This window comes from Zingiber officinale, chromosome 7B (genome assembly GCF_018446385.1).
Source record: "Zingiber officinale cultivar Zhangliang chromosome 7B, Zo_v1.1, whole genome shotgun sequence".
Classification (NCBI taxonomy): Eukaryota; Viridiplantae; Streptophyta; class Magnoliopsida; order Zingiberales; family Zingiberaceae; genus Zingiber; species Zingiber officinale.
In genome coordinates this window covers 24,205,648-24,216,531 of record NC_055999.1, presented here as the reverse complement: position 1 = coordinate 24,216,531, position 10,884 = coordinate 24,205,648, and the positions used below count along the sequence as shown (strand labels likewise).

The 10,884-nt window shown below is 39.2% G+C and overlaps 1 protein-coding gene across 1 annotated transcript; it reads right to left on the bottom strand.

The window, feature by feature from the left end:
• Window positions 1–223: 223 nt before the first annotated feature.
• On the bottom strand, window positions 224–1,981 carry LOC122004253. The gene is made up of 3 exons (XM_042559172.1): window positions 1,630–1,981; window positions 963–1,162; window positions 224–631 (listed from the first exon to the last, which is right to left on the bottom strand). Exons 1-3 carry the CDS (start codon window positions 1,979–1,981, stop codon window positions 224–226), a joined length of 960 nt encoding a protein of 319 aa, XP_042415106.1.
• Window positions 1,982–10,884: the final 8,903 nt, after the last annotated feature.

The window sequence follows — 10,884 nt, the reverse complement described above, 5'->3', positions numbered from 1 at the left end:
ACAATTTCCCCTTCTTAAAAAAAAAATTCATCCTCGAAATTGACTTACCAAATAACTTCGGGTAGCGGTTGCGCATATCCAATTCAGTCTCCCAGGTAGCTTCCTCCATCAGCTGATTTTCCCATAAAACCTTCACCATTTTAATTTCTTTGTTCCTCAGCTTCCGGACTTAACGGTCAAGGATCTGTTTCGACACTTCCTAGTATGAAAGATCAGACGTGCACTACACGGACTCGTGACCAATCACATGTGAAGGGTTGGAAATGTACTTCCTAAGCATCGATACGTGGAACACATTGTGAACTCCTGACAAGTTCGGTGGTAGGGCCATCCGGTATGCTCGCGCCCCAATCCGGTCCAAAATCTCAAATGGCTCAATATACCTTGGGCTAAGCTTCCCCTTCTTCCCGAACCTCAACACCCCTTTCATAGGCGACACTTTGAGAAATACATGGTCCCCAACTGTGAACTTCAAACCTCTTTGGCGGTGGTCGGCGTAACTCCTTTGGCGACTTTGCGCTGTTTGTATTCTATCTCTAATCTTAGCCACCAGGTTCACTGTATAGGTCACAAGGTCCAGGCCCAAAATTGCTCTCTCTCCTATCTCATCCCAATGCAATGGTGTCCGACACTTTCATCCATACAGCGCTTCATACGGTGTCATACCAATGGTGGCTTGATAGCTGTTGTTGTATGTAAACTCTACCAAAGGCAACTTTGACTCCCAGTTTCCTTTGAAGTCTATCATACATGCTCACAGCAGATCCTCTAAAATTTGGATCACTCGTTCAGATTGACCGTCCGTCTACGGATGGAAAGCGGTACTAAAAGTGAGTTTTGTACCTAATCCACGGTGTAAGCTTTCCCAAAATCTGGATGTAAATTTTGGATCTCTATCCGACACAATCCGAGTTGATACTCCGTGTAGCCGCACCACCTCTTGTATGTATAATTTTGCATACTGCATCATTGTGAAGGTGGCTTTTATCGGCAAGAAATGTGTTGACTTCGTCAGTCGATCTACCATAACCCATACTGCATTTGATCCCTTGGGTGAGGTTGGCAATCTCACTATGAAATCCATGGCAATATCTTCCCACTTCTAAACAGGAATCAGAAGCGGTTCCAATAGTCCTGCTGGCCTCTGGTGTTCGGTCTTCACCTGCTGAAAAGTAAGACACTCGAGAACTACTTTAACTATGTCCCTCTTCATACCCAACCACCAATATAGTTGTTGCATATTCTTGTACATCTTTGTACTTTCGAGATGAACAGAGTACGGAGTGGTATGTGCTTCAATCATGAAGTCCTCCCTGAGTGAGTCAACCTTAGGCACTCAAATGCGACCCTTGTATCAAACAATTCCATCAACCATTGTGTAGATAGTGCTACCCTTTGCTTCATCCCTACATTTCCACCTCATCATCTGCTGATCCGATGCTTGTCCTACTCTAATCTGTTCCAACAAGTTTGACTTAACGGTCAGGGTTGACAAGTTGATCTGCTCATTTGGTGCTACCACTTCCAATCTCATCTGTTGGAATTCTGTTATTAGCTATTGTTGAGTGGTTAATTGTGACAACGTCGTGGATTTTCGGCTTAAAGCGTCTGCCACCACATTAGCTTTACTCGGATGATAGTTAATGTTGCAGTCGTAGTCCTTCACCAACTCCAACCACCGTCTTTGTCTCATATTCAATTCCTTCTGTGTGAAAAAATATTTCAAGCTCTTATGGTCTGTGTATATATCACAACGTTCCCCATAAAGATAATGCCTCCAAATTTTTAGAGCAAAGATGACTGCCGCCAATTCTAGGTCATGGGTGGGATAGTTTTGCTCATGCACCTTCAACTGATGTGAAGCATAGGCAATGACCTTCCCATTCTGCATCAGCACAACCCTTAAACCATTCTTGGAAGCATCTGTGTACACCACTAACCATCTAGAACTGACTGGGATTGCAAGCACTAGTGATGTCATTAGCCTCTCTTTCAGTTCTTCAAAACTCCTCTCATACTGGTCCGTCCATTCGTACTTTACCTCCTTCTTAGTTAGCGACAACAGGGGCAAAGCAATTCGTGAAAAATTTTGGATGAACCTTTGATAGTATCTTGCCAACTGATTAGGCTCAATTTTGTCGCGAATTGGGCATCAAATGATGAAGTACCAAACCCCTCCTACGCTAATGTAGCATAGGAATGACTCGGGTCGTCCGCCAACGAAAGCAACGATAGGATGGTAAACTTAGGATCGTATATTATTTCTATTTTTTTGAGGTTTTTAATATGGAATTGGGGTTTGGGTTTTTTATTCTAAATCTAAGAAATTAAAAGCAGAATAAGAAAGAAACTAATCTAATGCTGGAATGAAATTTAACTATGTGTCAATAATTAATCCACAACGCATTGTCACTCTACGCTATGGGTTAACTATCAACACAATTAAACTAAGGATCGAAATAGCGAAACATCAAATAAAATCTAACCTAAATAATGAAAGACAATGCAAGTAAAGAAAACTATATCTATCCTAACTAACCATTGAAGATTTTCCTACATCGCATTGTCACGCTACGATACAAGATTATCTATCAATGGGCATAACATGAAATAAAGCATTAACAAAACTAAGAATGTAATGAAGCCTAAAGCATGAAACAAAACCTAAACTAATCTATCCTAATTGCATTCAATCGAAACTAGAACTCAACTAAATTGCAAGAACAAGACAATGTAAGAATTAACCAAACTAAAATGCATCAAAATAAACCTAACTACTGGTTGAAGCATTTCATCAAACATGTTGTGAGCGTTAATCAAATTGAACATAATACGTGCAACTTAAACATGGAAGATCAAGTTAATACAAGCATTCAACCACAATTCATCAACAAAAGCAAATTAACATAATTAACAGAATTAAACTAAGAAAAATCTAAACTAATCCAACCACAATTCACACATCCACTTCCGATTACCAACAATTATCTTCATCGTCACACGAAGACCCGGCTCCGGAACCCCCAAAAACCAGTGGACAGAAGCAATCTGCCGGTTGCTGCTAGCTTCAACGACGACGTAGATGAATGCAATCTTCACCGAGGAACCCCCTCGCTGGAAGTTGCTGGAAAATTTGGACTGCCGGACCTCCCTATGCTCTGCCGCCTTCTTCTTCCTCTGCCCGTCCGAACCCCAGAAAGCCAGAGAAGTCGGAAGGTGAAGGATCTCACCGGAGAACCCCTCCGATGAGGTGGATGGCCGGAATCGTCGCCTAAGTTTGCTGCTCCCTGCTCAGAATGTTGCTGCCGCTTGCTGCTGGAATCGAGAAGCTGAGTGGACTGTAGTTGGCCGGCCAGCGGCGAGGAAGAGAGGAAGAGAGGCCGTCGGCCGGAGAAAAGGAAGAAGGAAGGAAAGGGGCGGTGTGGGAATGAGCCGATGCCCTAGCCTTGCGTCCGAGAAGAAACGCGCGAGAGGAGCATCTGTGCCGTCGGGTGAGTAAGGAGAAGAGGGATTTTTCTTAATGGGTTAATGGGTTTCGGGTTTGGGTAAATGAGAATATCCGGATCCAATAAGAGAAATTGAAATTAGGTTTTGAAATTGGGCTTTTGGATGAGTGGGTTTAGAATTGGTTTGGGCTTCTTTCTTCTTTGATCTAAAATTAAATTGAAGTTCTAAATGAATCTTGGATGACTTGAGCTCCCAATCAACGGTCCAGATTAATTCAGCTTGATCTCATCCATTTGAACTCCAAATTAAGTACAATTTGATCCAGCTCGACCCTAATCCATGGCTCTTTGAATTTCCTACAAAATATAAAAAATATGAAATTAAATTTCATAATTGTAAGAAATTTACATTTAAGTTCAAAATGAATTCCTACTCACAAAATATAATATAATCACCAAATCAAGCATGTAAGAAGGTAAAAATTCTAAGTCTAAGAGCCAAAATAACCAATAAAAATGTTCATTATCACCAACCCCAGGAAGCTTCTGACTTCAGTAACACTCCTCGGTGTACCCTAATTCTTGATCGCCTCTACTTTCGCTGGGTCCACCTCTATACCTCTCTCCGAAACTATGTGCCCCAAAAATGGGATTTGCCCCATCCAGAAGTCACATTTGCTGAACTTCGCATACAACTGTCTATCCTCAGTGTCTACAACACTGTAGTCAAGTGTAAACGGTGCTCTTCGTGGCTTTGAGAGTAGATCAGTATGTCATCAATGAAGACGATAACAAACTGATCCAAATACGACTGAAAAACCCGATTCATCAAATCCATGAACACTGCGGGGGTATTAGTTAGTCCAAACGGCATAACCAGAAACTCGTAATGACCATAACGAGTTCTGAATGCAATTTTATGAACATCCTCCTCTTTCACCCTTACTTGGTGGTAACCGGACCTCAAGTCAATTTTTGAGAATACGGTGGCCCCTCGTAGCTGATCGAATAGGTCATCAATCCTAGGCAGTGGATATTTATTCTTGATTGTGACCCGATTCAGCTCTCGACAATCTATGCACAGACGCATTGTCCCGTCCTTTTTGCGCACAAATATCACTAGTGCCCCTCATGGTGACACACTTAGTCAGATAAAACCCTTTTCCAGTAACTCCTGCAATTGCTCCTTCAATTTTTTCATTTCGGTGGGCACTAGTCGGTACGGTGCTTTGGACACCGGAGTGGTTCTAGGTATTAGCTCTATCCCAAATTCCACATCTCTAACAAGGGGCAATCCTGTGATGTCCTCGGGAAATACTTCTGAAAATTCTTGAGCTACCTCCACTTCTTCCAAACCTAGTTGATGAGTCTCTGAATTAACCATGATATTGACTAGAAGTCCGTCACACCCCTTACCCAGCATTCGTCGAGCTTTACACACTGAAATAATGCGAGGAGAGGGTCCTCGGGTCGCATAGAACATGAAGGAGTCACCATTTGGTAGCTTCAGCCTGACCATCCGTTGGCTGCAATCGATGATAGCCTCATGTCGAGTCAACCAATTCATTCCAAGGATCACGTCGAAGTCTATCATTTCTAGCACAATGAATTTAGCGTACACCCGACGGTCCTGCATCGTCATCTGACAATTTCTTACTATCCAGTTGTTGTGTAGTTCTTCTCCCGAGGGTAATGAAATATTATATCCCGTAACCATCCGATCAGGTGTAATGCTGAATTTTTCAGTATAAGTCACATACATAAAAGAGTGGATAGCTCCAAAATCTATCAATACATAAGCAGGTAAGTTGGCAACAACAATCATACCTGTGATGATGGTCACATATAGATCCACCTGCTCCTATGTCATAGCAAATACCCTCCCTTTAGTTGGCTGTTTGAGTTGAGGACAGTCTCTAGCGAAATGCCCTGTCTTCTTGCACATAACAAACATTGGAGCCCATGAGGCACTGTCCTACTTGAACCTTATCACATGTGGGACATCGAACTTTGTCCTCCGTCTTAGGAGCGGTACCATCAACTGTTGACGATCTCTGAGGTCGCCTGTGGCCATTTCTGCAGCTATTTGGCTTGGAACTGTACAGGAACAGGCTTCTTCTTGCTTGGCTCCTGCTGATCTCTCCCCTGATACCCTACTCTCTTATTCTGCGCTTCCTTGATCATATCGTTCCGATCTCTTTTGACATCAGGGCTTGGTCCACTGCCTCTCTGAACGTAGTAACTCGACTCAGCCTTACATCGTGATGAATGGCCGCCCTCAACCCTTTAATGAAATGCTTCAGCTCCTCGGTCGGTTGCCCTGCGAACATGGGCACAAAGTATTGTCCCCTCTCGAACTTCCAGACGACTCAGCCACTATAGTGTTCCCTTGCCGAAGCTCTAGAAATTCTCTTGCCAATTGAGTTCGGTTGTTGGTAGTAAAGTATTTCTCATAGAATAATTTCTTAAAGTCCATCCAAGTCAGAGTAGTCAGATCCACTGCAGAGCGCGTACCCTCCCACCATATTCGAGCATCGTCCCGCAGCATGAATGTGGCGTACCTAACCTTGTCAGCATCCGTGAGTTGCATGAAGTCATAGATGGTTTCTAGGGACTGGATCCACCCTTCTACAACAATCGGATCTGCGGTGCCCTTGAACTCTGCCGGCCCAAGCTCCCTAAACTGCTTATATACTAGGTTCACACTGACGGTGGGTCGGCTAGGTGCATCTTCCTCTATCCTGATTCTCATTAGTTGTTGGATCTATTCTCCGTGGAGATGATTCTGCTCTTGTATAAGCACTGTGAGCCCTGCAAGAAATTGATTGTTCTGTCCCCGTTGTCACCGTTGTTCCTCCGGCTTGCCATTCCCTGTACATTCCAACTCACGTTCATCATTGCAGGTTAGTATATTTGTTATGTCATAGCTAAGTTGTCAACTAAATTCAAGACTACAACACGGTAAATCTTACAAACTTATGGCAGAAGTAGTCGAGTTCCTGACGAGATGACATGCGTACATTGTCCTTTAGGAGTCTTCGCTGTGATACCAACTGAAACATCTCTAGATTTCCCTCATACATTTTTTTTTCTTTATGAACAAACCAAAAAAGATATTCAATCAAAGTTATGCTGTAACGTACTGTAACAATAAATCCACCCTAAAGAACTAACATACCCAACATAACCAATCGAATCACATTGGAGAGTTTAACAGAAAGAACAAAAAGACATCATTACGACTCCGCAATAAAGACACATAATATCACCAGCCTCCCCAACACTCCCAGATGTAAGGACAGTGAGACGTGCATCCACCTTGCCTCCTCCTCTACTTCGACCGCAAGCTCCCTATCGTATCCTGGGAGGAATCCCTCTCACCTATAACGTAAGCATCATGAGTTTATGAGCCCAGCAAGTACAATCAAATATGAATAATAAAGCATCCATGAAGTAACAAGTGCAGCATCTAATAGGCATATAACATGAACTTAATACAAAATAGAGGAGAAAACTTACGATACTTAAAAGAGTCTACATAGCTAATATGGATAGATATGTCACCATGTGGTAACTGCCATTTGAGCCAGTCAGTCAGCCCCATGACCCTAGAGGTACCTCCTAGAGGACATGCAGTCATATAACCGAAGCTAACAATAAATTATAGTATCAGTGATAAATTACAATATCATTCAGGTTTGGAAGGGCCCTCCTCGGAGCTCATCCCGGGGCATCCATCCCGTACTGTTACCATATATGTTCATACTCATCCAATTAACCACATAAGAAAACATATCCTACTTGTAACATGCTGCATAGAGTATATATATATATATATATATATAGAGAGAGAGAGAGAGAGAGTTATGAACATAAAAAGAATAAGTAGATCAACTACACAAAGCAGTAAACCGCAATGGCATTAACCTATAGGCAATTAACTAAACATGGCAATTTAAACAATATTCATCACTTCGGTCCTGTAACAGTTTCAAAGGTATTTCAAGAACACGAGCACATAAGAGTTTAAATCTTACTACTTCACAAAAGAGCTTCACTTCAAGTGAGGATTTTGCAATCTTCCAATACCAGATCAATCAACTACCCAATGTAAAAGAGTCCACGCAAAATCCGCAAGCATTCATAAAACCAACACAACAACCGAAATTCCCATCACACCTCAGCCATCTACAGGAGTTGATCAACAAAAAAAACCACCAGAAAAGCATAACAAATTCACGTGGAAACCAAACCGAGACCACAGCTAATCGGAGAGCAGTTCAACACAAATTAAAACAACAAGAAGAATAACAAAAAAAAAAGAATGTAAATCATCACAGTGTAAGCCATCAACATTCTTTCTGAAACTCTCAAGAACTCAAGAAGAAATCAAATCATCCTCGACATTCACCCTAAAACCCCACATGGACCAAAACCAAATCCAGAGCTCCACAGAATCTCAAAACCCAACTTATACCTTCATTCAGCATCTCGACCAAGCATTTATACAAACAGATAACATCCAGAGAGCTCGCAACATCAACGACATGGAGGAAATCGGATCCAAACTCATTCACAGCCGAACAAACAACACGAGAACCACAAACAGAACAACGTCACTAACAACCAAACTCCAACAATACAGAATGCACAGGCGAATTCCAGAAATCATGCCTACAAAGCAAGAACTACAATGAAACCTCAAGTCGAATCAATACACCCCAGAGAAGAAACCCAATTCGAAATCAAGACCTCACAGAAACCTTAAGACGAGACATAAGCACCAAGGGAAACAAATTCGCAATTCAATCCACCAATCAAAAATTGTCAACAGGAATATCAACTTGTCTAGTTACCTAATCAAACCATCAGGATAAAACCAAACTAAACCATATCCCGTCGCAACACCGAAATCCGTGGCAAAATCTTGAAGAAAATCACGATACAGAGCATGAACCCAAAGAGAACTGGAATCGCGAGACAAAACCATAGAACCACCGAAATCCCCAAATCGCACTTCATTCAACCCAAGGCAACTTCGCAGTTTACTATCAAACTCACCTGGTCTCCTATCCTCTACCTTATGGATCTCACATATTCAAATCGACATGTACTTGCCTTCTCTTTTTGGTTTCTCCGGCCAAAAGCCCTCGGCTAGTCGCTATGCTCCGCTCGTAGGTGGCTGGAGACCTCCACACCTGGTTGCGATGCCCTCCACGAGCTCACCCGCGGGTGGTGCGCGTGTGGTGGCGCCTGGTCAGTCTCAGAGGCCGACGACGAGATTCGTCGCGTGTGACGGAGGTGACGAGGGGAAGGAAAAACGATGGTTTGGGAGAGGAAAAAGGGGGGGGAGCAGTGATCCTCTGGACTGCAAAAAGGGGTCTAGAGGAGACTCCCTATCTATTTTACAAGTGGGGATCATACATCTCCATCAATACATACAAAGGGAGCTTTATCTGGACCACAAATGTGATCCAGAGGATCTGGCCTGGGGGGGAGTTTTTTTTTGTTTGTTTTTGAGGGAAGGTATAAGGGGGTATTTATTACATCTAGGATACCTAGGTTTTGCGGTTATTAAAATTAATCCTAAAAAATTTCTAAAATTCATTTCAAAATATATATATATATATATATATATATATATATATATATATATATATATATATATATAATTCCTTAAGTAACGCTTACGAGACCTTACAATAATTAATCATCATTTTTCTTCTTTAATGAGTAGATTAAATTGAGTGTAACTCGGATTAGACTTCATCCAACCCAATGAGTCGGATTAAACTCATTAACCCAATAAACATAATCATCTTATAATTGACTCTTAAAACTAATACTAACAAGTTGAGAATGTAGTTTCATCATAAGAACTCAGAATCAACCCATACCTCTATTGTATTGATGGTCCGAACATCAACATCCTTGATATTCTTGAGAGAATCCTCAGTCAAGAACCAAGGTTGATTGAGCGTGATCAAATAGAAGAACATTTTCTGTTGTCATCTTTTCTTTTTTTTTATATTTCCCCATGATTTATTAAAACATTTTTAGTCAGAATGGAAGGGGACTTCATGCGTTGAGCCCGTTACATCTCAACAATTTCCATGATCATCTCAATAAAAATGAATTATATTTTAAAATCCTCTTCATCGTATTTTCTTTCACATATATCTAACAATAATTAACTATCAAAATTATAACTAGCTATCAAAATTACATGGACCGTCAAGTATTCTAATATATAGTTTGATTCAGAATTTTCACTTTTTAATATATTTTCTCCATTTAATATCCTTATTATATTTATTTTTTATCATAATTATTCAATTATAAATTCACATCTTATTGTTTAGTTTAAATGGCCAACCCAAGTCAATTTTGAAGGTGAAGAATGTTAATTTATTTATGTATCACGACAGAATCTACAATAAAGTTATACAACATAAAATTATAGGTATCAACAATAAAAATAAAAGTCAAAAGGTCAAATAAATCTAAAGACGGTAACGATCATTGAGTAATTCAGAATATATCTAATTTAAAATATTTCTTTCCATTTTAATTCTCATGTAGAACTCATTCGTGAAGATAAATTATTTATCCTCCGTTGATTTAATTATTTTAATATATTTTATTATTTTAATTCTATTTTTAAAATAATTATAATATAATATATTTTATTTATTTATTCTATATGAAAATTAAAAGGATAATACTCACGTCTATGTACAACGAAATAAACTCATATTTATATAGTGCAAAAACTAATTCAAAACTTACAGTAAACTAATAACATCATCATCCAAGACCGATCAAGTCTTCATTTCGCTATCTTGATTCTACACAGCACTGATTACAATTATCGAATAATATTTCTTGAATCAACCTGAATAAAAATCTAATAAAATAAATACCTCATAGTATTTCTTTAACCGATGGAATAACAGAGATGTGAAATGCATGCACCAATCAAATCCATATATATAAATAGGATTGTAAATGGTCTAAATATTCATGGATAAATTTAATGTTTAGTGTGATAAAAATTTATTTATATTTAATTAATATATATAAAATTAATTAAATAAATAAATTTAAACAACTCGTTAAATTAAACAAATAAATTTGAATATATATATATATATATATATTTGTGAATAATGTTCACGAATGATGTTCATTAATACCTTTAATAATATAATAAGTTTGAATTATGAAACTCAATAATCAATGTAAAAATTTTAAACAATTAAATAAATTTAAATTGAGAATTTTATAACATCTAAATAAATCAAGTTTTAACCAAACTTAAACCAAATTTGAATTAAGAATTTGATAATATCTAAATGAATTAAGTTTAAATTAAATTTCAAATAAATTCAAGCTTATAAAAAATAAATTGAATTAAATTTGAATAATTATTTTATAG